Source organism: Truncatella angustata (assembly GCF_020726525.1).
Source record: "Truncatella angustata strain MPI-SDFR-AT-0073 chromosome Unknown BKA67scaffold_10, whole genome shotgun sequence".
NCBI classification, from domain to species: domain Eukaryota; kingdom Fungi; phylum Ascomycota; class Sordariomycetes; order Amphisphaeriales; family Sporocadaceae; genus Truncatella; species Truncatella angustata.
This window is the reverse complement of record NW_025763390.1, coordinates 2,088,881-2,116,732: the sequence shown is the minus strand read 5'-3', so window position 1 is coordinate 2,116,732 and position 27,852 is coordinate 2,088,881. Positions and strand designations below refer to the sequence as shown.

Below are 27,852 nucleotides of genomic sequence, written 5' to 3'. Positions count from 1 at the left end.
TGCCCTAGGTCTAGCAATGAAAGTCATGCCGCATAGGGATTCTCCTGACTTGTTAATCTAGAAAATACGTGCCTTGCTTCCGTCGAAAGGCGCGCATTCAAGTATCAAGATCTGGTTTCTGATGAACTTCTGGCCTGTCATATGGTCGGATCTGCTTGATGGAATTGAGCCTCCGGTCAATAGAACAATCATTGTGCCCAAGAGAAGAAAGCCAGACTCTGCTTGCCAGTGAATCATGCTTATAGTGTAGTGATTGGGAAATGACACGCCAATAACTAGAAATATGTCCAGGTTTGAGAAGTTTGACATGCACTGTGCCATGGTCTTAGAATGGGTGAGATTTATTACATACAAGCTTCTTCTCGGCGCGACTGTCAACTGTGGAACAAGGTCCGTAAGAGAAGGATGTTATCAAGGGCGTGGCTGGGGGGTAGTATTGTGAATTCCCGTATTATATGAGCGCTACCAAGCAATCCACCACCAAGGCAACCTGTAGTCTGTATCAAAGAGAACTGCGACGGTGTCGCCCTTAAACAGTAGGTAACACTATGCCTAAGTCACGCCTAGGAACGAAACATTTGCGAGTCGTACGAGAAATCTCTCGACTTCATTTGTGGCCGGTGGGCAGTCTGGGCACAAAAACAAACTTCCTTCCAGCTGCACCATTGGCGCCAGTAATCCAGTCTGTGTATACATGCATCCTGTGCAGTGGCGAGTGCAAACGTGCTCGTCGCTTTAGACGTAAACCTCCAGAACAACCTGAGAACAAAAAGTAATTGGGTATTATGAGCTTGGGCGATTTGCCTTTCAACTACCACGTCTTTCCCCATGCCGACGTGCCGAAGACCCGCACAAATCAGCTATGATGTAAATCCGAGGTCACGGTGACGCCAAAGTCCTGCCAAAAGTCCTGTTTACACTTTTCCAACATTTCCATACATAAATAAAACTGTTAAACCATAGATGCCGCTGGGCTGTGGGCGAATGTGGACTTTTCTTATTCATGGCTCTTCCCATATCATAAACTCCAGGAAACATCGGTCTTACATCGTCTCGATCGTCGAACGCAGTTGAGGCGCCTGGTGTCGGTGTCTGCTTTGCGCTTCCAATTTCTGCAGCCGACACGATATGGCACGCTGCTGGTTAATCGAGGCCACTTCCGAAATCGTATCCTTATCCGCTTTTGAACCTAACCTATGTCGGTCGTATGTGTTTGCTGAACGCCGTTGCATTGCTTGCTCATCGCACAGAGCAAGTTGAAGGATTCCGTCGATAGGTACCTAGAATAGTTTCGAGGGTCGTATACTCTCCTCATCGGCAGCCAAACCACGTCGCCGAAATGTGGTTCAGAGTTGCGTGTTCCTCGATGATTACAACACGTTCTTCTCCATATTATACCACATTTGCGACATGCTGATCAAGATTAGGTGCACGGCTAATGTGCAATTCCGTCCATGGGTCTGGTGCACTATGCCCACTCAGAAGAACGACGCTCAGGTACCGGCCTGGTTGAGTTTACAAAGTACAACCAGGAAAGAGGTTCGAGCAGAACTCAGCAATCAAGTTACCTGTGAAGCGGCCGCTATCAGGTAGTTCTGTATGTACTCGCAATTACAACTGGCGTGGCTGAGGATTTCGTGTTTGAGCGCCAGTACCTCGTCCCTGAGATCCGCTGCGCAGGCTGTCAATATCTGCTTTTGCAGCACCAGCTCACGCTCACGCTGGCGTAGGTCGTCGGTGTTCTTCTTGGACTTCTCTCGGCACTTGCTAGCCGCCATTCGATTCTTTCGGCGGGTGCGCTCATGTTGCTGCTGCTGCTTTGATCTTGCCGGAAACACCATGCTGTTGTCGTTGCTTACCTGGGAGGAGAGAACGGAGGCGGGTGATAAGGCGGTGCTGATATCGCTGGTTCTGCTCATCCGACGGAACTGGTGGGTATATAGGCCATGCTGTGAATGATCTGAGTCGTAGCTGGCTGCATCGACTCCCTCCTCAGTCGCTCCAGCACTCAGGGGCTGGGGAGTTCCGCTGTAACTGGAACTGTGGTGGTCGGAGTGAAAGCCGTTGCTGTGCACAAAAGGGGGTCTGCCGGGATGCACCTGGTGATGCATCTGCCGGTGGTGCTGATAAGCAGCCTGTTGCTGATGTGAAGGGAACGATGTCGTCGGGCTGATATTTTGTTGCACACTCTGTTGGAAATAGTGTGTTGGGTGCTGTCCATACTATTGGGTGACTTATCAGTCCGGTGTCCATCTCCAGATTAAACAGTGCGAATACAGATTAAATGCCGAAGCACGAAAGAGGTAAGGGGAATATCAAGAAAAATGATATAATGAAGGATGAGGGGCAACCCACCTCGTCTATATTACTGAATGTCGAGTTAGGGTTGTTCAGAGCGCGAAAAGAATTGTCATAGCCGCCGTTGGAAAAGCACGACGTCGAAAATTCGTGGCTATCTGATGGAGTTGGATAATGCATCGATAAGCCATGGTCGAAAGGTCCACTGCGCGATACGGAAGCAAGCCCGGGTCCGGAGTAGCTGGGTATTATGCAATTATCGTCAGGCATCGGCTCTCCCCACGCGTTGACTGAATTCATTGCTGTCATAAATGGCAGTGGATCAGGAAAATGGTATATGGGTGATCGACTTGTCTCGTAAATCGATCACGGGGACACGCGCCGCCTCGTTCGTTTCAGAAGACAAGATGGTATTCGGCGGTTTGGCGAGACTAGCTACCCGAGAAGATGGCGTGGCGTGGGATATTAGGTCCTCGAGTAGTGTGTGCTCTTTAATACAAAGTGGTGTGCTGGGTGTTCCTTGCTGTGAATGCTATATTTCTATCGGATAGCTCTTCGGACGTGGCGGTAGTCTTAACAAATGATACAACCACCATTCTCAATTAAAGGTTGAGGGACTGATAGCTTGATATCGATGTGTACTCCAGTCACCTCCGCTAATTTGTTTGACAAGATACGACGATGCCTTTCCTCCCAGTCCTTGGAGCCTATCATCTATATTCGGGACATTTGCTTGTTGTGCATGATATGCTTTGCAGTGAGCGCATCGAAGTCCAGGGACTGTTTCCGTTACGCTTGCACCTTGTGTACTATGGTATCAGGCCTAGAAAAGGGCAGTGGGGCAAGTTCTTTCGGAGAGGTACAACTGGCTCGGAGCTCCACATCGCGGAAAAACACCCATGCAATCAACCCGGTACCTACCCCGTTCACCCTCCATACCATAGTACACAGGCTGTTCCCCTGTCCGACAAGACGGCCGACATTGTGCGGCGGTCTCCACTATTGCTTTTTCTCTCTCGAACCAGTTACTGCAGAGATCTCAGCCAATCATATATTGCCAGGCGTCGTCGGCAGCGCGGCCGGACATTTGGGGAACAGGATTGGCGGGGCTCGATAGTCAAGTGGCGCTCGGTAGATACTGGGCTGGACCCTTCATCGTAGGTAGTACCTTAAAGGCGCCCCTCAAACTTGGGCCTTATACACCCCACAGTTTCAACCTAGCCGGCTCTCAATTCTACATAGTACAGTACCTAAGAGTCAGGAGTGTGTTCGTCCTCGAAACATGATTCTGATCATAGCCAATGCTTCTAGCGCTGTAGATGCGCGGAAAAACTCCAGAGATTAGTTACGGCTCCGATATGGCGGTGCAATCCTTAAGGATCTTAGATATCTTACTTCAATTCGACCTCGCTAAACTCCAACGCGACCTCGCTAAAATCTCTATCGACGATACACCTAATGGATAAGCTTTATTTCGATTCTGAATTACTCTGTATAGGGCGGTTGAAAGCTGCCAAATGGCGGGTTTTCGCTAGTTCGCAAAGCGTAGCCCATATGTATTTACCAGGGCCATAAGTATATAATCAGAATCAGAATCCTTGCGGACGAACGTACTCTAAGTGATAATTCCTTATTGTAGTACTTTGTACCTTACATTCCTGCATATTTATTAACCATTCAGAGAGAGGCATCCAGCTGGAAAGTATCCCGTCCCCTGCACAGCCGAAGTCCAGAACTCTTGCTTGGAAATTTTATAGCTAGTATCGATACACACGTTGTATTCACAACAACGGGGATTCGCAATAGGGTGTCTATCGCAACTTTTTCGATTCGGATATTAAGACAGCGACAGCAAGCAGGTTCGGGTTTGCTTTCTTTATGTTGCCATTACTTTCTGCGGATTTAAGAATGAATATCAATAACCCAATTATAGGATTAATATATATAACACCGTAAGGTCGGACTCGTGAGCTTTAACAACGAAGTCTATTACTACCAATAGGCTGTTATATCTCATTTAATATTTTTTATTCTTTATTGTTGTGTTAGAAAATATTCCACTTTCTTCTTAAATAAAAAGATTTAAACGAAAGACTGTGGCGTATGTATTGGGATTTCCTAGAGTTGTGCCTGTAAACACTTGCCTGAGGGTGTTTAATGCATGCATCGTGCTGCAAGGGGCTTGATTGGATACATAGTACCAAGTAGCACAAAAGCACGCCACCGTCCGGGTAGGGTTTGTCTCGGGATGTTCTTTTGAGTTTGCAGATTGTGAAGCGTGAGGACCGCGAAGTGCTGAATTCCATATGTTCAATGGCATTTCAAACTCAATGGCACGTCAGTCTCAGTGCAGTGCCTGGCTGGCTGCTCCACTTGGTACGCTTACAAGTATGGATTCGATGCACCAGTTTGAGGCGTCTCACGGGACCGAGCTTCGGCTCTGCAGAATAGTCATGCAAGACTTGTCCAATCATAACTGTTGCTACGACGGGTAGCATTCCGAACATCCGTGTACTACCAACCCGTTTAGTCAAAGTCAACTTCTCCAGCATGCAATGGTTGCCTTTTGACCATGTGGTTTGAGGCACTATGTATCCTGGACCACAAACCTTCTGGGATCCTTGAGCGGTTCAAAAAAAGTGCCGTACATCCATGATCGTGCAATGTGGTTAGCTGAGGTATTTGCCGGCAGATCTTCACGGCACAGAGTAGTGGGCGCTTTTTATCTTTGGATAGCCACTAGCAGTCCGCGGAGACACGCCGATGATGCCATATCCACGAACACCACCAATCATAATCTCTCATGATCTTAGAAGTGAGTTCCCGCAGGTAAATCGTCAATGAGACAACGGAGACTCAGATGCGGAAATATGTGTTTGAGATTGCGCTGTACGTATTGTACTATGTCAAGTCTGAATCCCGCAGCTGCTTTCCCGAGTACTTGGCTCTCCGCCTGTCGCCTTATGGTCATCTTCTTGTAGCCAATCTTCTGCTTCTTCGGGGATGTTGCATCACTGCAAAACAGTTTTACAGATTTCGCACAACGCTATTCGAACCTATTTTCCAATTTGGTCCGATGTGCTTATCTCTCATCACTCCTTGACCCGCAGCCATTTCGGCTCAAATTTTGATAATTTTGCAACCATCATGGTGCCGTTGTTCGTCATGATTTCCTACAGTTAAATATTCACATGTAGATTTCCCCTTTGTATGAGAGCACTGGATGAAGCAACGAGTCGCACAAAATCTCCAAACGAATCTCGGAATTTCGGTTGAGTTATTGGGTGCAATTCTTTTTCCATGTGCTTTAGCACTGAAGAGATACTACTCCATTCTGGGTTCGTGCCGATTACACACTCTTTTGACAATCTAACGAATACTTTATGTGAGTACTGGGCTTTCTGATGCTTTCTGTTTGGAAACTTGTGCCGTCTTGAAGAGACGACAGGCCGGACGAAATATACCAACCTTTACATAACTCCTACCATATGCTTGACTTTTTGCCATATGCATTGGTAACTTTAAGAATTTCAGTTGCAGAAGAGTGCTATGATGCTAAAGAGCAAATTGTAATATGGTACAGGGGAAACAGATCATTGTGCTCTACTTTTCGTTGCCTGAACCACTTGCCAACGGTAGGACTCATGCTATTTCACTCATTTACAGCTGATCCTTCCAACAGTCATGCTGTCGCAAACACCAAGGCATGGATATTGGCTTAAAATAATCCTTGTAAAAACTTTTTCTCCACCACACAGAATATCCCCTGTTTCATCGCCTCGTTTGTTCACTGAGGCATATTGTCCTTGCAGCTAAGCTTGGACAGATTTCTAACTAGCCGTCATGAGCATGAAGTTCAGCTCAGCAACACATCCATCTTGAAAAATAATGGTGAGATTATTGACTCTCGATGGCCCGTTATAAAACAAAGCTGCGGCCAGACGGCTTGAAACCCAAATATATTTGTTCGTAGTCTGGCCCTTACAGTTTTGACTTTGTGCAAGTCAATATAGACAGTGGTTAAAAGCGGTCCATTTGGGAAATGCTTGCCGTAATGAAGAAGAATCCAGCTATAACTAGACTATTCAAGAACTGGTGATAAAAGTTACGGGGTATGATAGACGCCAGCCAACACTTTCTACTCAATGGAAATATCAACCAGCAGACATGTCACATATCATCACATTTGCCTCTTGTGCGTTAATATGGGGAAACGCATTTGGGGGGTCTACAATTCGATTCGCGAAAGGGGGTATGGCTTCTTCGATATTGTCTCAAGGACTCAATATTCTGACGTACAGCCCTCGAGTATATAATATTGTTTGGTCAATGAACAGCCGTTTACGCTTGTGTGACTCTTTCCCAATTCTTTTCTACGCTAGGCCGAAATGCGAATATTTACGGGACTCTTTTCTATGTCTGCATTCAAAGGTACTTGGTGGCTTCAAGAACGGTGCCACCATAGTGGAACTTCCTCGCCTTGTGGTTCTCGAAGAAATTGCACCGCTTTGCGTTTGTCCTTGCTACTTCCCTATGCTCCATATATTCTTTCTCTGATTTATCGAACTTTCCAAACTCTTTGTGCGGGAAATGGTGGGCACAAGTTTCCGCAACATGCAGTCCATTGCTTACCGACATTAACGTTAAGAAGCGAAGTGGTTTAACCGCTTTCTTGAATTCCTCTTCAAAGATGGAAAATATCTCATTTTACTTACGCCATGAGCATTCCGCATGGCTTACCACCCAGCTAGCGACAACTCTGACACTGGAGGTAGCAACTTGAACCCTGCGGTCTAACACACTCGGGGACGCCTTGGAAGGCTGCAGTAGAGCTCCCGCCATCTCATGTTGCAACGAGATCCTTCAGGCCGACTTTAGGCACATGAAATGTCCTTGCTCTAATCTAGTGCTGACGGCTACCCTGTGGTCGTATCTAAGTTGGGTACTGAAAGCCCTTTTCCCCCTGCCGTTGACGTCATGAGCTTTGGTGTCGACAACAGCAGATCCTTGCAAGGACCCTGCTCAATCCATGTTCACATCTGAGATATGTTACTAGTACTTCGGTTTGTGTTATTCCCAGTACCTGGTGGGCACCGAACAACGCACCCCCGCCCTGAATATCCACTGATCCAGCCCTCACGAGGTACTATGTAGATCGTCGGGATACTATAAAAGGATAATTGTGGAGTATGCTTGGGATCGTCGACTTGATCGCAAGGCTCTGGTCTGCAGTCTCACGATCGAGTATAGATCAGAACTTGATGATGAAGCATAGGTTTGAGATGCAAAATCTGAAAATTGACAAAGACAAGTTTTTAGTATTAGCTCGGAGTACCTACAAGAACCGGTGCGTATCACTCTAGTAGTGTGAGCCCGTATTAACAAGCGATTCAAGCAAAGGGGGTTTTCTTTTCAAAATTTTCTTCTTCTTTTAACAAGATTTGGAAACTGGAGTTAAAGTTGTCACATGCCCCAAAGGCAGACCGGTTTGTCCATCGTTGAGTCCGTCTCCACCATTCTTCACGGCGGATGGCACGATAGTATGAGCCTATTCGAGCTCCGTGTGACCATAATATGCACCTTATCACTTTAGCGCGTTGAGATGTATCGTGGTAATCCACAGTTTTCCGGCCAGGGTTGCTGGCGATCCCTGTACGACATCACATGGCCGAAGATGCTCCGTTTGAGTTGGTTCTAAGGAAACAATGCTTCTCAAGATCTAAGCGGTATCCTGCTGTTGAGATCGTAAATGTATCTAAGCGTACGGTTCTCACGTTTACATTCCCCCGGGGTATGTTTCAAAAGTCTTGTATGCATGCCTCACAAGCACATGTTTTTGCACAGTTCCTGTTGTCATTTTTTTTTCACTCAGCATCCGTGTACTGCTGCTTCGTTGTATTACGTACAGTTAATGTGGAACTCAGGTTACTTCGACTATATAGAGATCATGAGATGCAGTACAAACATAACGATTGCGTAGCAGAAAGAAGTAACAGAATGCTGAGGTAGTGATTGCCAGTCACAGTGGCGACTGAAACATCGCATGGCCCAGACCGAGATGGGAATATACGCTCCACACGTCAGTAACGTCTGGAGATGTTGTATCCGCAGGGTAAAAGCATACAGGTCGTCAACCCACGTGAATTTTCTTCTGCACAGCAATCAAGACTTACATAGGAAAACCTATGGACCAGAAGATCCCTAGTAGTGAAGAACCTGGTTGCCCGCGTTCTACTAAGGCACGATTGCTTCTGCGGAAGAAATTCAATGCCGCAGACAGGCTGTTGGATTTGAGTTCAATACTATTAAGGTTAGTCAGGTTTAGTCTAGACTAGTCCAATTTGGTGCTTCCTTGTATCCGAATCAGTCACATCAGGCACTCTACAGCAGAACATGCTTTGACAATGGAAGATCACCCCTCTTTTATCAGGCAAGCTGATGGTATTGACTAACGGGGTGCAAAGCAATCGGTTCTTTCGAAGGTACTTTTATACTCGATAGCTGTTTGCATAAGTAATGCTTATTCCTGACTCATACTCAGCGGGGAGGAAACGTTGATATAATTAATTATTTTGGATTTGCTATTTACAAGACCATCATGTTTTATTTGTCTCGAGCTGGATGTAAAGTCACTTCCATATTGCTTGACTTTGGATCTTAGCTGCCGAGATCCAGCTGGTAGACTGAGCCATGCGCGCAATGTTCCATCGCATTCCGCGCTCGTTGAACATGATCATCTGTAGAAAGTCGCTGCAAAGGACCAATACCTCGACCACGGCCGCTAGCATTCGTGTCTCCTATTAAAGCTCTACTCGAAGAGGTCTGGATGATGCAAGGCCTAGCACGGGGCAACGCCGTGTACAAGTTGGGAGACGACACTAAGTACGTGAGGCATCATGCAATTTACACGACGGGGTTGGGGATCAAGGCATGCTCTAGAAAAGCATTACAAGGTCCATCCATTGGGATGCCTGGACTATCTTTTAGTCAACTTACACACCTTAGTCTCCAACCTCATGTGGCCCCCTTTTTACATTTGGATCCAAGACAGAGACTATGAAAGTTGACTGTAAGATAATATGGTATTGGCGGTCTAAAATCAAAAGAGTTCATGCCTAAATTTGATTGCCTGAGTCAAATTTCAAACACGTAACATTGTCCAGATCGAAATATACGGATCTCATAATCAAGCAGGAGAAATAACTTTCTGGACAATGCATACCAGGAACCAAGCGAATAAGCACATTGTTCGGTATTAGACTGCAGCAACCACATCATTGGGATCAGTCTAAAAGCTTGTCTGGTACTACTGTCGGCAAAGGCACTGACATTTCCTGCCTTCAGACTTTCATTTTATCACTTGTCGACAAAGTTCCCCCAAGAACCGTTGACTTTCAGATTTGCATGCCCTTCTTGACGAGATCACCATGTCCAAGGTCTTCACGCCTTACTAAAATTTCAGGAGCCAGGCACATCGACTATGTCCTTGAAACTATCGCGCGCTTTCTGAGGTCTAACATTTGCGCCCGAATCGCACCCAGCAGAGGACACCGAAGAGGAAGGATGAAGTCTTAGACACGATAGTTTGTGGAAGCTTATCCCTTAAAAAGCCATAGGATATGTATGTCTGCCATTTGAACAACTTCTGCTTATAATGGAACCCTTCTAGTGCCTTGAAAGCGTTCTAGTACAGCCGAATATTCAGAAGCTCCATGGATAAAATGGTAATCGTGGTTTCGAGCCGAGACCGACTCATCTGCGTCTCTGCCTTACGAGCTGGAGCTATCGAGCTTACCATGGCGTCCAGCCGCTGTCTTAATCTTAAAGCCCTGTGATTCAAGACAGTAATGCTATTCATACTAGTTTGGCTGTAAAAGTGTATTTCTATCTGAGGACACTGAGCTCGAAGACCACATAAGTGAAATGTGACTAGTGGTAGGTGAAACCTCTCTAGACGAGAAGATGGGGTCATCTCTCCAATCATCCGAAAGGCTTACTCAGAAATAGGGGCCGCCGATGTTTTTTGCTAGATCCACGAGAGACACAAAGCACTGGGCTATAGATGCCCTCATAGAACTTCAGAATTGAGTAGTTCAATCCCGTGGGTACACAAACAGACACATTAAGTGTATTCTCTTTAGTGGAGTTTTCCCCTCTCGTCCAATAATGATATCTAGGTAGCATAGTAACAGTATCGATACCATTATGGCTTGTGGTGTACTTTCAGAAGGCCAAATTCGCAGCCTTTTGAAAATAGAAAGTTCAACCATGCTTGCAGATTCGTTTTTTTCGTGTAGGCATGCCGAGTATAAATTTTGCACAAGGTTCAAATATCTGACAGTTGCAGATCATCAATGTATTGTGTCTATGCTCAAACCTACTATTGTGCGTCGATATCACACCGTGGCAGAAGAAAATACTGGAGAGTTTGCCACGTTGTAAGTATTCAAGGTGGAAAATAACAGGTGGAAGGTAGCCTCGAAAGTCAAGGTGGCGTCTATCCCGTTTGTCTGCAGATGATGCTGATCAAGCTGAGAGTAGATCCGCCATGCTAGGCACTTCAAGTCCGCTGTTTATCCCCAGGGTGATATAAACATATGGCACGATGGCGTGCATTTTTGACGATGCCACCGACACCCAAGGCATCCTGCTCGAGTTACATGAACTACTTCAATCGTGGATTCATCCTTTATTTCGTATAGTGACGTGAGAAGTACTAAGTGCGCAAACGTCAAAGAATGCTGTGAGCTACTGCTAGAACACACTGATAAGGGTCATTTTGGTAGTAATTGTGCACACTGCGGAAAACTCCACCATCTGCTCTAAGCCGTAACCTTTGTGCTAACTCTAACCTGAAAAAGGAAACAAACGATGGAACAATTACTTTTGATTGGCCAGGTCATAGTGTTGTATAATCATATGTATGCACACACAGAATTGCTCACATTTAATCGTTATTTGTTCTGTCCTCGTCTTGAGGCATTGACCTACAATACCGAAACAATCAAGATCATTGTCGTGTCCCAAGAGGTCGAATCACAAACGAGCATTTATTGTTAAAGTTGAGATCAAATACACGGCACCGAAACTCGGCTGATTGATGGAGGCACGCGACTTGTCTTGAGCGCTTGCTGAAATAGATCCTCTGTTGCAGACGTCTACCCTCTCCTGTATTTCTGGAATCACTCCCACTTATCGCTTTGAATGTGATATTTCTCAAATTTTATGGACCCAGATCACAAAGCTGAACACATAGCACAGGGCCATACCTACAAAGAATAGGGATCGCTCCAACGAAGTAAGCAGAACAAGAAATCTGATCTCTACACTTGGCTTGGCAGATCGCTTTAAAGCATCGTCCCCGCGCTATCTTAGGTCTTTTTATTACTTGCCCAAGGCCATATGACCAAACAAGACACATTGACGCTTCGGGAGACGTGCCGAGGCCAACGCAAGAAATAATGTTTCAGACCCTGCATTACTGATTGCGGCCGTCTTGAGCGCCTGGCGTATAGCTGAGTCCTAGCGAGTTTAAGTATACTCTAGAGGAGGTAAGATCGCCGAGCAGACAGTACAGATATAGATATCATTTTCTTAGTATCCGTGCGCTGAGCATATACAAAGGGGTCGAGGTCTGGGAGGACGCCGCGTCGTGTGTCTGTTGATACTACGAGGGAAGCTGCATGTCCTTGGAGCATCATGACAGTCCAATGCTGCGGAGGATAGCTTTGCTGACATCATTTTCCATCTGAACAATGATTGATTTTTCTCAAACAAGAGAAAGACGACGACGAAGAAAAAAAGAAACAATAAAAGAGACAGGAATCACCGATTGAATGTGCTGAGAGCATTCCTCTTGGTTCGTGATTGATTTGCCAATTTACACCGTAATTCTAAGATGCTACCCCATTCCATAGGAGCCAACATTGAAGTGCAACGATATCTGTACCTCAGGCGCATGCAATCATATTGGTACGGCTAGTTATTTGAAACAGCTAGAGGTAGCCTGCCGAGCAATATCGTAAGAAATGTTCACACTGTGAGGATGAAAACTGCAGTGAAAATCAGAGTAATTTCATATTGGCAGCATCAAGCATGTTTAGAGTCCCTATAGCAACCTGAAGCAGAAGCAGAAGCAGAAGCAAATTGTATGTCTTGAATTATGCGGCCAACCATGATTTCTACTTCAGTGTTGACTGCACTCACACTCGTATGAAGGAGAAAGAATGGCCCAGGCCACCAAAACCAGGCCTGAAATACGACGGCACGGAATACCACCCTGATTCTTGGGAACAAATACTGCACAGACTGGACCTACGGTCTAGTCACGACGACTGGAAATACTGGAAATGGCTAATACGCAACCCAACAGAATTCGGGGACTTCTTAGAGCTTACGCACTACTTCGACGAATGCTGTCCACCATTCCAAGAAGCAAGATGGCGTTATAGCTGGAGAAAATTGAAACCGCCTGAGGACCCTTTAGACGAGGAGCCCGAAGAATTAGAGGTGGTAACTCCAACTAAATGCCCGTACGGGCTAATCTTCAGAGGCTTTCGCAAGGAAGACTCTCTGATATTCAAAATCTTTCTTAAAGTAACGGATAAGAGTATGGAGTACGGGGGGTCTTTCACAATTTTCAATTTTCAACTAACAGGGGACAACACAATTCTAAAACACACAAACAACAACAACAACAACAACAACCACAACCAAGAAAGGCTCAAAGACCAACCGGCCTATAACGGCTTAACCGACAAACTACTGCACCACCTGCAAGTAAACAACAAACCTACGGGTGATCGAACGCTTCAGATCAACATGAAGCAATGCCTGGAAATCGAAATGTCGCGGTGGAAGGGATTGGAATGGGATCCTCTTGAAGCATGATTTGGCCTCTTTTCTAATGTGACGGGCCCGTACGGTCACTTCTCTATATGTATAATAGAACTGCTAGCCACGCCATTTTGCCCGGGGAGCTTGGGGAGGCTCCTATCGCAGCCACCGCAGCGGCGTTAAACAGACGAACAACCAATATACTTCAGTGTTGAGTCCACACGTCAAACATGTGCCCGAGCTTGCCTGCTCAAGAATGAGTGTTAATTGTACTAGACTAGGCTCTTTCTACTGACATGACTTAGAAGTTGTAACGGCTACTACACCTCTGTGAAGGCTAAATTTGCAATGAAAATCCGTCAACGGTCGTGTACTATATAAAATATCCCTATGAAGCTTTTAAGCTATCCTGCTTTTAACGTGACGGCGTTACGCTCTTTAATTCTATAAGTTTATACAAGTTTATACAAGCTTATCATTGTATATTTTGGTATCATCCAATTATAAGTTGATTAAAGTTTGTGTTCTTGTTATAATAATAGTCATGATTAGTAACATATATTTAAATTATATGTCGTTTTCCATACAGTTTAGAAACAAATCACTGCTTAGATGCCCTGGTAAATATCTTAAAAAGGGAGATGATGCCCAAATGCTTATAGCATCAAACGACGAGATCAGGCTTACATGTAGGTAGTGATCTGCAGGTTGGATGTGGCTGTACGATACAACAATATGTTTCTCCTAGTAATTCGGCAGGCATGACACCTTCCCCAAGGGCTGATATTGCGGTGGATTCCAAGCTATGAAGTATACACAAGGTTCAATGGGGGCTATTCGAATAAGATAAAAGACAACGGTTGTTCGTGCGGTCTAAAATTGTAGTGAACTTTTGTGACTGGCTTCGTCACATGAGTTTCTGGCGCCGAATTCTGTTGTTATCTTCTGACAAACATGGCCCCAAATCTAGAAGCCTCTCGCCTTCCTCTTGACTACGGGCTTCTTGACCACACCGCTACTGACGATCTTCTTCCCCTCCTTTGCCACGTGTATGACCTTCTTATGTACAGTTTCTGCCTCGGCGCGGATACGCTCCTCCTCCCTCTGTTTGTCGACGGCCATCTGAGCCTCGATCTCCATCTTCCGATTGAACTCGGTCTCGGTGACGCGCTTCTCTCTAGCCGAGTATCCCTTCTCCTTGACCGAATAGAACACGCCACCCAGCTCAGCGAGCCAATGAGGGTCTACGGATGTAACAGTGGACATGTACTCCTTGCTCGTGAGGATCAGCTCGTGGTATACTACGTAGTCAGGAAGGAAGCCTAAACCATAGAGTGCAGAGGTCGGGTGGAGCTGGACGGTGACGGATGTCCTGAGGTTGATGTACTCGCCAATACCCTTTACTTTGGCGGCTTGGTGGTAGTAGCCGGAACAAATACATTTTCGAATCACATCCCAGTCAGTACCACACGAGACCATGTCCATCTTCTGCATCTTCATGATCTCCAGCAACTGGTCACGAATCTCCTTGGCACGGCGAAGTGATTTGGGATGCAGGAAGTGACGTGTGCACCAACCGTCTGAATAACCGTTGGACTTCCATTGTGAGTAAACGTGGAGATAGGTCAAATGGTCAGACTCGGGGACGAAGAACTTTTCTCGAGCCGCATCGGATTCCTCTTGCCGCTCTCTTGGGCGGAAGAAAACGTTGGGGACAGAAAGCATGGAAACAATGGTCACCATTTCCTCGCTACATCCATACTCGAAGGACATAATCAGCAGCTTGGCCAATGGTGGGTCCATGGGGAAAGCGTTCATCTTCGCTCCCAGATCAGTCAGCTCGCCAATGTTGTCAAGCGCCCCTAGGGCCCACAGGTCGAATAGCGAGGTAGTGATGACATCTTGTGGAGGGGGGTCCATAAAGTGGAAGTCAAGGAGGTCCCGAACGCCGAGAGATTTGATCAGCAAAACTGTGTTGCTGAGGTTTGTCCTCTGTATTTCAGGAATGGTGGCAGTATACAGCTCATCCTTGTAGGCTTTCTCTGTGAATAGTCGGAAGGCCTTTCCGGGTCCTGTTCTGCCGGCACGACCAGCACGCTGGCCCGCGTTGGCCTGAGAAATAGGGGTGACCTGCAAGGTATCCATCCCCATTCTGGGATTGTAAACTTTGAGTTTTGAGTAGCCGGCGTCCACCACATACATGATACCGTCAACTGTCAAACTGGTTTCGGCGATATTTGTGGCAACAATACATTTTCGCACGCCTGGCGCGGCCCGATCGAAAATCTTTGCCTGCAGATCTGCTGGCATCTGACTGTAAATTGGCAATATGCTCAGCTTAGGGGGGTCGTTCAGTGCGTCCAATCGCTCCCTTAGCAGTTCGCACGTGCATTCAATATCCTCTTGACCAGTCATGAAAATCAGTATATCACCTGCACCCATTGATACGTGTATCCTCAGGGCCTGTTGGACGGCCGCATCCACATAATCTTCAACCGATGAGCCATGGAACATGACATCGACAGGGAACGTACGACCGGGAATAAAGAATTCTGGTGCACCACCAAAGAACTCGGAGAATCTCTTTGAGTTCATGGTGGCCGAAGTAACGATCAGTTTAAGATCTGTTCGGCGTTGCAGGATCTTCTTGAATAGACCCATCAGGACATCGGTATTCAGCGCTCTCTCGTGAGCTTCATCCATGATGACGCAAGAATATTGCTCCAAGTCCATCTCGTTGAGGGATTCTCTTAGCAGGATACCGTCGGTCATGTACTTGATGACAGTATCTGGACTGGTACAGTCTTCGAATCGAATGGCATAGCCCACAGTGCTGCCCAGTTTTACTTCCATTTCCTCGGCAACACGTTTGGCGACACTCATTGCCGCCACTCTTCGAGGCTGCGTGCATCCGATCAGACCACGGCTCCCATACCCATCTTCGTAGAGAAACTGCGTGAGCTGTGTCGTTTTCCCGGAACCTGTTTCTCCAACGACGATGACGACCTGATTGTCCCGGATGACCCTCATGAGATCTTCTCGGACTGCAAAAGCAGGGAGAAATTCGCGCTGTTCTCTTAACGTCTTGCTTTTACTGAAATCAGATGCACCTTCATTCTTCTTCATATGCTCGCTGAATTTGTTACCGGCATTTTTCGTTACTTCTCCTTCGGTGGCGATTGGCAATGCACTGTCCCCATCATCCTCCTTGACGCCCATGATGTTACCCAGTTTGGTACCGGCCATATTCGTGGCTTCCTGTGCCTGCCGTGTTCGCTCCCTCTGCTGTCTTCTCTCTTTGACGACGCGGCTTCCCTTCCGACTGAAGACGGCCATGTCACTTTGGTAGTCCCTGACAGCAGGCACAGGCTCCAGCTGCTTCGTAAAGACGGTTCTTCCATCCAGAAACGGTGGCTTGAGATCATGTACCAGCAAATGTATGCGCGTCCCCTCGTCGTCGTCATCGAAATCGTCCCCAAAGCGGCGCTGCGCCACGCCAGACGTCAGCATACGATTCGTCTCCCAGGCATCGTTGTCCTTCTGCCTCTGCAGCTGGCGGTGGTTTAGGTGTTTCTGTCCGGCCTTCTTCTCTACGAGCTCCTGCTCCCGGGTTCGCTGCTCGACCCAGGTGGTGTCGTACGAGGCAAATGGGTCATGGGACTCGTCGCCGAAGGTGTGCCCATTCTCGTCGCCTAGGTACCAGTCCCGATCCAGGGCGGCCTGGTCATCCTCGGGCACGAAAGGTTCGGGGGTGTCGAATTCCCGCTGGCGGGGTGTAGAACCATGCGACGCGGCAGCGTTCTTGCTTGCAGTGGCTGCTAGGCGCGAGGGCCTGTTTGGGAGAGACGCATAACGGTCGTCGGAGCGCAGAGGGTTGAAGTCGAGCTTCCGGCGCTTGGGACTGGAGTTTCCGCCGCCACGATCCATGATGAAAAGGTTGAGTTCCGTGGTCGTGCTGGTGCTCGTATAAACACTCTTCTTTGTAGATCAGACGATCATGAGAGTTCTATGCCCCAAGGATATCTAAACATTAATTCCTTCGGTACATGAGATGTTGCCAACAGACATTTGAAGTGAGTGAGTTGTGGTATTTGCGACCTGGCCGTTGCACCTTGTACCGTGTCTCGTCGCGTCTCGTGGTGGTCCTTCTACGCAGAAGGTCAAGGTTCGTTTCGTCACCACGGCGGTAAGTTGAGGTACAGTACGGGGGGGGGATCTATCTGTGCCTCTGGCGTGCTTCCCCTTTGCCCTTCATTTGTCCTTTGCCCGCTAATCGCTGATCGCTAATCACTAATCCAATTAAATACAGCATGCCCAGCCTGCTACCTGTACTGTACAGTATGTGTGTACAGTAGCTGTAGCTGAGGTTGCTGATAAGATAAGCTCCCCCCGGAGCCCCGCTAAAATTATTTCTCGAACTGCCCAAAAATTTTGGTGCTTCCGCGGGGCACTTTTGTCGGTGACCGACTTGATTCACTATTTACTACATCATCTGCCCTGTTGGTTTTCACAGCGCAAAGAGGTCATACAATGTCGACCATGATCACGACAACGACCTGGGTGCCGCGCGGCTTTGCGGCACCCTTCCCCACCAAGCAGGCATTCGACGAGGCCGAGTTTGAGCGCATCGCAGAGCTCGCCAAGCTGCAGTTGGACGACGCCAACGAGGACTTGGAGGAGGCCCAAGAGGAGCAGGAGGGCGGCGCAAGGCTCGCAGCAGGATCAGGAACAGGAAATAGCACCGGCGCAGCCACAACCGAGGAGAGAGAGACAGCAGATGAGTTAGTTCCCCGTCCTGACTACAAATTTGTCTTGTTTGTCATGCACTGATACAATGGCGCAGCGTTGATATTGACGACGACGACCTGAAGGAGTACGACTTGGAGCACTACGACGATGACGATGAGGACCAACCCCAAGGTCAAAAGATGGACATGTTTGGAAACGTCAAGTCCCTCGCCTACTACGAAAACAACAAAGACGACCCGTACATCACGATACCCGAGGGGCAGGACGACGACGACGACGACGACCGCGAGGAGTTGCAGATCCTCGCCACGGACAACCTTCTCTTGGCCGCCAAGGTCGAGGACGAGCTCGCGCATCTCGAAGTATATGTCTACGAAGACGAGGCAGACAACATGTATGTCCACCACGACATCATGCTGCCCGCAATTCCCCTCTGCGTCGAGTGGCTGGACATTCCTGTTGCAAAGCCCACCGTTGCCCCCGATTCCACGGCAAACTTCGTGGCGATAGGCACTATGGACCCTGATATTGAGATCTGGGACCTCGACACGGTGGACTGCATGTACCCCAATGCCATCCTCGGCCAAGGCGGAAACAACAATGGAGAGAAGCCCAAAAAGAAGAAGAAGAAGTCCAAGAAGGCCAACGATGAGTTCCACGTCGACGCCGTTCTATCTCTGGCCGCCAACAGAAAACACAGGAACCTGCTTGCCTCAGCCTCGGCTGACAAGACGGTCAAGCTGTGGGATCTGAACACGGCAAAGTGTGCCAAGTCATACAGTTATCACACCGACAAGGTCTGCTCGTTAGCATGGCACTCGGTCGAGTCTACAGTCTTACTGAGTGGAAGTTACGACCGCACTGTCGTGGCAGCGGATATGCGCGCCCCTGAGGCCAAGATGCCGAGGTGGGGAGTGGAGAGTGACGTCGAGAACGTGAGGTGGGATCCTCATGACCCCAACTTCTTCTACGTCTCGACCGAGAACGGTATCATCCACTATCATGATATCCGCAACGTTCCCTCAAATCCCGCGGCGAGCAAGCCATTATGGACCCTGCAAGCCCACGACGAGTCCCTTTCATCCTTCGATGTCAACAGCCACATCCCAGGATACATGGTCACGGGATCAACAGACAAGACAGTCAAGCTCTGGAATATCCAGTCCACTGGACCTGCTGTTGTTGTCACACGCAACCTTGATGTTGGCAAAGTATTTTCCACAACATTCGCACCCGATGCCGAGGTGGCTTTCCGTCTTGCAGTAGCCGGAAGCAAAGGCACTATGCATGTCTGGGATACTAGCACCAATGCTGCCGTGCGCCAAGCCTTTGCCCACAAGATCTCTGGAGACATGAACGGTGCCGTAGAGGATAGGTTAGTGGGCGTCGCAGACGATGATACCGACTCGGATTCTGATGAGGGCGAGGATGATGAGAACAATAGCGACGGAGATTCCATGGATGAAGACTAGATTCTTGAGCCGCAATCTTGAGCTTGATAATATACCAGAGATCTATGCGCCAATAAAACTAGTCTCAACTTGACACACAAGGCCCGGTAATTGTGCAAAAGCATGGGTAAACCGTCATCATCCATACCCAGATGAGGCTTCAATTACGAGCAAAGAGCGTGTCATGACACGCTGATGAGCATATGTCAGACCGTTGTGCCTAGAACTCAAAGACAAAAAGGTGTGGAGATGGTTGCTGAAAGCCTTCGTTTTGATGAACCTCGCGCACTGAAAGTCAAGACGCCGTAGTTAACCTTGTGCGATGAGGAGTCTCATCTGAGGTCAGCAACGGCCTGCGTGCGCGCGCGTGCGTACCGGCATGATGTGACGCCAGGGCTTTCGCCCAATCAATTTGCGAAAACCATATTCGAAATGAACAGTTCGGACCAAATAAAAGCATAAAAGCATAAACGAACGCATGTACATTGATTATACGTGAAAACGATCTACAACCCGTCGAGCCAGGTTGAGAAAAACAGGTGATTCACTAATGTTTTTGCTTGACGCAATCTTCATGCGATGGGGCTTCAGAAATAGAAAACCATCCCTCGCATGATTAATGAAGGGGAGATCTAGGCGAAACGTGGTTTTGCGGGGGACGGGCCTAGCTTCATTTAGACAGAGACAAATGGCAAGGCATGTTTAATGAAGTTATCAAGGCACTCTTTCCCGGAGGCGGTACGTGAACCCCGGTAGTCGTAGAAAGTCCAAAAGGTACTTATTGGATACCGTGTATTGTTCGATGAGATGCTGAGCTATACTACCCACTATAAGGCTTCTCTTTCTCTTCCCGCGCGATAAAAGGACTACATGCCTGGAGATTGTAGTGCTTAACTACGGTTCGTCTTGCCGGACGATCAACGAGCACGAATCAATCGAGAATAGGCCACCATGCGGCACCAATGGCGGTGGAGGGTCTCTGCTTTTTTTTGCCTGGGTTCCTGAAACGTTGGGCGAATACCAGGGCTCGCAAGGATGCAGAGGCCGCAGGGAGGTCTGGAACACACGTCCAATCAGACGGACCATTGACGTCGGCATGCAAAGCCACGCCGCGTTTGCCCCCGTTTCAACTGAACAAACTTGGACGCTGTAGAGGGGGTGCAAGAATGGGAACGATTCGCCCAAGAATGCAAAAGAGAGCTACCATGCAAGTCGGTAGTGTTCTATCGAGAGCTAGAGGAACCAACACATGCGCCTTTTTGGAAAGTGGTTTTTCATCGCTGCCCTGGAACCCGCAAAGCCGCCAAGTGATTGTGGGTGGATTGGTGGACTCAATTAGCACGCGGCGCGTCGATCGGGAATTAGCGCCGCTCCGGCACTGGGTTCGGAAGGGAGACGTTCGTCCAAATGTTCGTCCTTTCATCAAGCCTCAGGTGTATGCAAGCACCTTCCATGCTGTGCAAAGATTGTGTGAACTGCCTGCCTGTCTACCATTTTGAAGAGGCATGGCGAGACGATGTTCATGACCACATACCATAGGGTGAATTTAGGAGCATGCAGGGTCGAGTGCGACCATGTCATAACGACTCCTTGCGCAAGTGTAATTAATTGGAAGGATGGATGCTTGACAGTTTGCGATCTGATCCAGAACTGGCGGCAGAAGAGGAAATTTTGTGAAATCCTCTTTTCGCTGTACCTGCATCAGTGGCTGACAACGTGGTCCTAGAACTGGAAAACCCTTGCTATCGGGTAGGGAAATCTCTACAAGTTGATTGGGCGGATGAATCGGGCCTCCAGCACATTGACTCTGATTCGGTCCAGCGTAGCTCACGCCGCTTGCGTACAGGTGCAGCGCAAGTTGGTCTTCCTGATCAGGATGGTCCGATCGTTCCCTCTTTTGGCTGAGAGTTTGCTGTTCTGGACTTCCCTGGTTTCCATCACGGTCACCCGCCCTAGCCTGAACTGCTAAAGGCGCCTGCATCTACACAAGACGAACATGGATCAGTTCCTTGTCAGTGCGATGCCCCTGCTGCTAATTTAGTGGATATCTGGCTCGAAGCGGGTGCATCAACTCGGCTTTTGCTAGCATCGCAGGTTGTTTTTTTTCTCCGCCCGGCGGCCCTGGATATTGAGTCAAGCATTCAACATGGGGCAGCTCGGTAGCACATACATGGTGCTGAACACAGAATGCGTCGGCTTTCCTATGGAGCAGTGATGCCAGGATCAGGTACCAGTGACCTTTTTCTCAAGCGCATCCCCTGTCAGTTGCCAATATCCTAGTCCGTGGCTGCTCATTCTGCCTTCCCTGCAGTCAACTGTGGTGCGCCCATTTTCATCCCCAGAAGTCTGGTCGGGGTCCTTTATTATCGTTGTGCCCCCGTCTGTACGCGTAGGCGACTCTCGATTTTTGTCAACTCAACCCATCGGTCGGGATATTACTCTTCTTCTTTAGTCTCTACGAATTCTCAGCATCACGATAGCTCATCGTTGATTTGGGTTTCTGGAGCAGTCCTTCCTTTTTTACCAAAATCATATTTTTTTCCCCCGGCACAGTCCTTGAAGAAACCCGGTTGTTTCACTGTTTCTGTCTTGTCTGGCACACAGCACCCACCGAATGCCCTCAGGAGACCCGATCAGCTGCACGTTTGGACATAGGGAGTACTTGGTCACCTGCAATCAATACCCCACCATCACAGCGACGCTTCTTTGACAGACGACTGATAAGACGGTTTGGAAAGCCACGATCATTCACACAATAACCTTTTGTGATTCACCAGCCTTTGAGAGGAACGGTATCACAAAAACTATTGCAGGACCAGAATTGTCGTCATCTGAACCACGATTCTCTTATTTGACCTGGAAAGTCAACCTGCACGCTTGCACTTCCTTTCTTCGTTTCAGCATCTGCGCAAACAGTTACTGAACGCCTTTATCCGCCTGGACGTTGGAATACCCCAAAAAAGCCGTTTACCGGGACCGCCTATTTGACTTTCCTGGAATTTCACCAATTACTATTATTCCCACAACCAGTTTAGGTCCAGCTGCATCAAACTCAAATTCTCTGCACAGCTATTCACACACAAGAACAGACTTCTTCTTGTGTAAAAGAGTGCCTCGCGATCTTTCGATCCATTCTAGGACAAACACAAGACTCCCTCCCCGCCCAGTTTCTGTACCACAGCTTCTGATACCTGAGGGGCCTGCCTTGGCAAAGCCAAATTTGACCAATCCTCCTTCCGCATCCAGGTGACATTGTGTGCTACGCACTTACACGGGCGCAGTCTTTGCAGTACAGCGGCAAAGCACTGTGAGCGATCCTGAGCAATACAAGTGTGGATCAATTGTCCGCGACTCTGACATCTCTGACCCAAAGGAACAAATTGGGCTGTCATCCTGCTCGGTTATTGGCACATACCACTGGGTGTGGACCATCCTTCTGCGACTCGTGGCTTGCAATCCAGACTTCTGTCAGGCTTGCTTCTGAACTTGTTTCAAGCGCAGTCTTTGCCAGAATTGGGTCATCCCAACATTACCCCGGTCCGCTTATTATATCATTTCCATACCCCGCTAGGATCTTCGCTGCTGAGCTTTCTTCATCTTGCCTATAGTCGAGATGTCTCTCGCTCGCGCTTTTACCACTCGTCGGGCCAAGCCGGCTCTAGACTTGAACGATACAAATGGCCTTCAGCGTAGCAATACCAGCACCAAACGCCATGGATATACTGGATCTATTCGCAACAAGATTTCTGCCCCTACCGAGTTGACGCATACCACAAATATGCTAGCATATAACGCGCCAGATTTATACCCCAAGAAGTCACCGTCAACGATTTCATCCAAAGCATCAGACGATGAGTCTGATGGCAACCAAACCAGCGCGTCGTCGCCACCCACCAGTCCAGATGTTGATTCCGTGGATGACAGATCTGTCTCTCCTGAACCAAACCATCTGTCTTGTTACTTCACCGCCCCTGGCCAGAAGTTGCCAGTCGTAGCAATGAACGAACCACCCAAGATTCCTACGCGGGCTCTCTCGCACACCAAGAAGGCATCCTTCGACAACCTAGCCCGGCAACAATCACTACGCCAATCTAACCAGTCTCAAACCTCCCTCTCCAGCAAGGCCAGCTTTTCTCTATCGAGGTCTTCTTCAACTTCGACAGCGGCCACATCTGTCTCATCGATGTCCTTTGGCCGCAGCAAGGCAACAATCCCAGAGGTTCCCGAGCTTCCAGTGATCCCTGCAGAGTCAACAGTAACTGCACCTTTGCCAAGCAGGCAATTATCTCAGAGAAAGCCCGAGCCGGCATTTACTCATCCGTTTGGTCAAGAACTCGCGCAGGTTTCCGAAATCGCCGAGGAGTTTGGTGTAAAGGACAAGATGCATGCCGCCAACCAAGAAGAGCAAGATCTTCTTCGAAAGGGTCTCTGCATCTTTCAAGCGGAAGACTACCTCAATGAGGTGTCAAGTGTGTTCACTAAGTTCTTCGCGCCGGAACCAGCCGAGTCACAGCCGATATGGATCTAGACGACAAAAGAGTTCGGGTCACCAAAACGACATGCCTCGATTTCTGGAGACTCGTCCCTTACGATATTTCTTGTACATAATTGGCTACATTCCGGATGTGCACAACTTTTGAACGGCACGACTGAAATGAGCGAGATCACTTTAATGTCAAATACTACGGGTAGCAGCTGGATGGTTTTATTGGGGGACTTGCATTCACAGGCATGGGTTGAAATAGGCACGCATCAAAAAGGGCGTTTTGGAAGCTGTATCGCTGGATTTGGTGGTACTTGAGCTGGAATTTGGCCTGCCTCAACAGGCGACTTTTTACAACTATGACTTATCAGAGTTGGAAGGCTATTCTTGTGTGTAGTTTTGAGCAGGATCTGTGAACCCCTTCGTCTATGAATTTAGACAGTCACTCGTTTTATCATATACCCCAAATCTAATTAGATTCATAAAGGCAAACGAATCAGATGTTGAAAAATGACACTCATATCTTTCTATTGCCATGACATCCAACATGAACTGGCCATGCATGATTGCTTTTAAATCCAACAAACTTCCATAAATGAAGTCAAACAAATATGATCCATTCCAAACGTCATCAGCATATCTGTTCATAACATTTGCAGACGCGGACCGGTTGTCCACTGATAGTCCACCAGTGGATGCAAGTTCGCAATCATGGCCTCATGCCGTCTTCCACCAATTGCAACATTTCCTGTCTACGTTTTGGGTATCATCCGCGAATCATCATCGGGGCGGAAAGATAATGCCGAAGACTTCGTAGTATCTTTTATTTGTCAAAGTCTTGTCTCCCGCTTCTCTACCCATCTCCCCGGATCACTAGACTGGCCCGACGATCTGCACTAGGAAGCCCACCCATTCCCCGATGCGGGGCAATGCATACTGGGAAGATGATGTATGATCTACACACGATGGGCGGCACGGTAGTTGAGCTGGCCCGTTCGATTCCCGGCATTTGGTTTCGAGTATCCCCAGAGCATCTACTCGAACGAGCCTCGACTTAGGACTCAGTTACAGGTTTGAGCCCGGCTGATACATGCATCTATTTTGCCTCAATCTTATGACAGACATGTGCGACAGTGTTGGTGCGTGGTAATACTGTGCTGGCAAAAATTAGCGAATCTGTGGTCATAGATCCTCGGGACGCTAATTGCTTACCTTGGGCGCCCTGCATATGGTGTGTATCTATTTTTGTTGAAATTGCCCGATTTCTTCATCTGTCGTTCGTTCTGCCTTGAAATGATATGAGCTTACATGCAGCTCAGCTGAAGGCAACTACACCAGGGAGGCTTCGATAGTCGACTACATGCATGCGAGTTTCAAATGGTCCGCGTAATGGCCTGCAGGGATTGTTCATTTCTCATCTATGCTCATCTATATGAATTGGGGTATCTTTGTGTTTCTACTGCACGTGGAATCCGCCTCGACATCACCACCAGGGCTATTTGTTATAGACGGCCACATAGTCGACGGTGTACACACCGCCGGACGTCGTCGTCGATAGCGGCGTGGATGACCCGTAGACGCCGTTGGGGAACCCGCCGCCCATGGCCAGGTTCAGCAGGACGAAATGCGGCTGGTGCGCGACCTGGGCCCAGGTGGCTGCCGAGAGCTGCGATGAGGTCACCTGATTGTACAGCGTGCCGTCGAGGAACCATCGGATCGCCTCGACAGAGCCGGTACGGTCGACCTCGAGCGTGTAGATGTGGAAGTTGCCCTGACAGGCGGTGCCGCTGCAGGCAAGGTTGCTGCCGAGGCCGCTGGGCTCGTTGCACTCGCCGCCCGGGTTGGTACCACAGTGCATACCACCACTGTAACACAGAATAAGTCAGCCGAGGTCCCCTTTTGTTTGGCAAAATGCCTTGCGAGCAACAACTTACAATGCCTTGCTGAGACCGTTGACGCTCTCCATGATGTCGAACTCGCCGATGAACGGCCAGTTCGTATAGTTGCCTCTATAGGCGGCGCCGAGCGTCCAGAACGCGGGCCAGTAACCCGCGGGCTGCTTGACACTCGGCAGAGCTGCCCTAGCTTGGATACGCATGGCGCCGCCGGCCTTGGCCATGAAATCCTTCCGCACCGTCTCGATACGGCCACTCGTCCACGCGGAACCGCTCTTGAGCGCAATGATCTCAAGTGCGCCCCTGCCGGTTTGTCGTAGGTTCTTGTAGTTGTTCGTGTATGTCTGGACTTCGCCTGTACCCCAGCTCGCCGGCCCGCCAGCGTATGAGGTGCCCGTATCCGTGATCCAGTTGGACGAGCTCGGGGGCGCATAGGTGGCGCCTGTGAAGTCGTCGCTCCATGTCAGCGTGAACCCGGAAATCGCGGGTACTACAGCCTGTGCGGTGGCTAGTAGGGCTGTGAGGCCCACGAGGCGTTGCAGAAGACCCATGACTATCTCCCTTTGGTACAAAAGAACTGTGGGGTCGAGTATAAACAAGTGAACACGGACTAATAGTATACTTCTGCTTCGATACGACGAAAGAGTGACAGCTGGGTAGCACAGCACCAATGTATTCCTTCGAGACAGCGAGAGCAATGATCATGGAGTCAGATGGGACAATCTTCGCACTCTATATACACTCTGGCGCCATCGCATCTCACATGGGGGCAGCGGCACACTGCACGTTCGTGCGAACCCATAAGACAAGCTGAAGTTTGATGCCAGAAGGGTCCAGATCGCATATCTCAGATCGAGGCTCGGCACCAAACCTATCTGGAAGGGAGTCTGACCAGGGGAGACACGTCTCGACTTCAAACAACGAATTGTTTATGGCGGCCCCTGTTTCTGAATCGAGCATAAAAGATCTAAGCTTCAGCCGCAGCGTAGAAGAGAATCCGGTATAGTGCGGTCTATAGTTTCATTATAGCGTTCTTTTATAGCGACGTGTGCCTGCACGCCGGCCCTTCTAGACTAGAAAGCGCCACACTAATCTCCCAAGCTCTCTGCAGAAAAACAGTTTGACCAACCAGGTTGCTGGACATAGAGGAAGAAGTCCAAATGGGGAATTAGTCATCTCGAATGAGGTAAGACCAACATTGTTCAGCTTGGCCTGCGTCTTTTACGACCGCCGCTTGGTGGATGAAAAATATGGGCGACTTTATAATGTATCGAGGTCTAGACCATAAAAACAAGCAAGGACATCGAAATGTGTTTACCATGTGGCCATCACTGATTTTCTGGAGAGTGTTTAAGTTCGAGTGCTAAGCAGGGTTCCCTTTGATTACTTACTATCAAACTAAGCGGCACTTCCTACGAGAGATCTAGGGGCGACTTGGGTACGCACCAGTAAATGGCTAAGAATGCGAGCGCGGGTTAAGGAAATGACAGAGTCAGATTTCTGGAACATCTTTCAGGAGACATCTTGTGATCAGCGATAAACTTCCACTGACGTGCGCCAGTCTTGCGGGATGCACGCCACACGTTTTTGACAGCTCAGGAACAGAAGACCCGGGCGCCACCTCCTAGCCCCCTGATTCAATGTTCTGAACCTTAAAATGACAACTTTGAACTCAACGTTGAAAATGTCGAGTCAGCCTTCACGATACGGACGCGAAACCCTTGAAAGTTTCAATAAGCCCCTTACGCCGACATTCGATCGATAGATACCAAATAACAGGTCTCAAGGTTTCTCATAACCAGGTAGTGTGGAGCCTGTGTGGGAAAACGGCTATTGGGCCGTGGTTGAACAGTTGACTTGCCTCTTTCTTGACTCGTTCTCCTATACTAGGCCTGGTGAAACGCCGTGTTGTGAATCTGGTGAATTGCTCATACGGTGACATCCTGTGTCCTAGAAGTCACATAATCTAATGCATGAGAGTCTGTTGTTATTGAGGTCTAACCGCCAACAGCGTCCATGGGGAGCTACAATCCAGCAAAGATGTATTGATGGATGCGAAGCCCTTTGTTGCTTCAAGACTTGTTTGTCGATGCTGACAAAGATCTGTTGCATAATGGTCTCATGAAATAAAGAAAAGGAC

General features: G+C 48.4%; 7 protein-coding genes across 7 annotated transcripts; 4 read left to right on the top strand and 3 right to left on the bottom strand.

The window, feature by feature from the left end:
• Window positions 1–1,043: 1,043 nt before the first annotated feature.
• BKA67DRAFT_541374 (uncharacterized protein) lies at window positions 1,044–2,598 on the bottom strand (the record flags this gene model as incomplete). The annotated part of the gene is made up of 3 exons (XM_046100928.1): window positions 1,044–1,280; window positions 1,569–2,189; window positions 2,356–2,598. 3 exons carry the CDS (start codon window positions 2,596–2,598, stop codon window positions 1,044–1,046), a joined length of 1,101 nt encoding a protein of 366 aa, XP_045952922.1.
• Window positions 2,599–6,589: 3,991 nt separating this feature from the next.
• Window positions 6,590–7,675, top strand: BKA67DRAFT_584209 (uncharacterized protein). Its single transcript, XM_046104133.1, has one exon. It carries the CDS (start codon window positions 6,687–6,689, stop codon window positions 6,960–6,962), a length of 276 nt encoding a protein of 91 aa, XP_045952921.1. The 5' UTR covers window positions 6,590–6,686; the 3' UTR covers window positions 6,963–7,675.
• A 4,835-nt stretch (window positions 7,676–12,510) lies between these two features.
• On the top strand, window positions 12,511–13,188 carry BKA67DRAFT_541373 (uncharacterized protein; the record flags this gene model as incomplete). The annotated part of the gene is made up of 1 exon (XM_046100927.1): window positions 12,511–13,188. One exon carries the CDS (start codon window positions 12,511–12,513, stop codon window positions 13,186–13,188), a length of 678 nt encoding a protein of 225 aa, XP_045952920.1.
• A 519-nt stretch (window positions 13,189–13,707) lies between these two features.
• Window positions 13,708–17,558, bottom strand: BKA67DRAFT_584206 (pre-mRNA-splicing factor ATP-dependent RNA helicase prp16). Its single transcript, XM_046104132.1, has one exon. The coding sequence runs from the start codon at window positions 17,059–17,061 to the stop codon at window positions 14,101–14,103; it is 2,961 nt and encodes a 986-aa protein (XP_045952919.1). The 5' UTR covers window positions 17,062–17,558; the 3' UTR covers window positions 13,708–14,100.
• Window positions 17,559–17,664: 106 nt separating this feature from the next.
• Window positions 17,665–19,355, top strand: BKA67DRAFT_595641 (WD40-repeat-containing domain protein; the record flags this gene model as incomplete). Its single annotated transcript, XM_046105187.1, has 2 exons — window positions 17,665–17,915; window positions 17,978–19,355. The coding sequence occupies 2 exons, from the start codon at window positions 17,665–17,667 to the stop codon at window positions 19,353–19,355; spliced, it is 1,629 nt and encodes a 542-aa protein (XP_045952918.1).
• Window positions 19,356–22,947: 3,592 nt separating this feature from the next.
• On the top strand, window positions 22,948–23,862 carry BKA67DRAFT_541370 (uncharacterized protein; the record flags this gene model as incomplete). The annotated part of the gene is made up of 1 exon (XM_046100926.1): window positions 22,948–23,862. The coding sequence occupies one exon, from the start codon at window positions 22,948–22,950 to the stop codon at window positions 23,860–23,862; it is 915 nt and encodes a 304-aa protein (XP_045952917.1).
• A 1,450-nt stretch (window positions 23,863–25,312) lies between these two features.
• Window positions 25,313–26,263, bottom strand: BKA67DRAFT_664241 (family 16 glycosyl hydrolase; the record flags this gene model as incomplete). Its single annotated transcript, XM_046108332.1, has 2 exons — window positions 25,313–25,682; window positions 25,752–26,263. The coding sequence occupies 2 exons, from the start codon at window positions 26,261–26,263 to the stop codon at window positions 25,313–25,315; spliced, it is 882 nt and encodes a 293-aa protein (XP_045952916.1).
• Window positions 26,264–27,852: the final 1,589 nt, after the last annotated feature.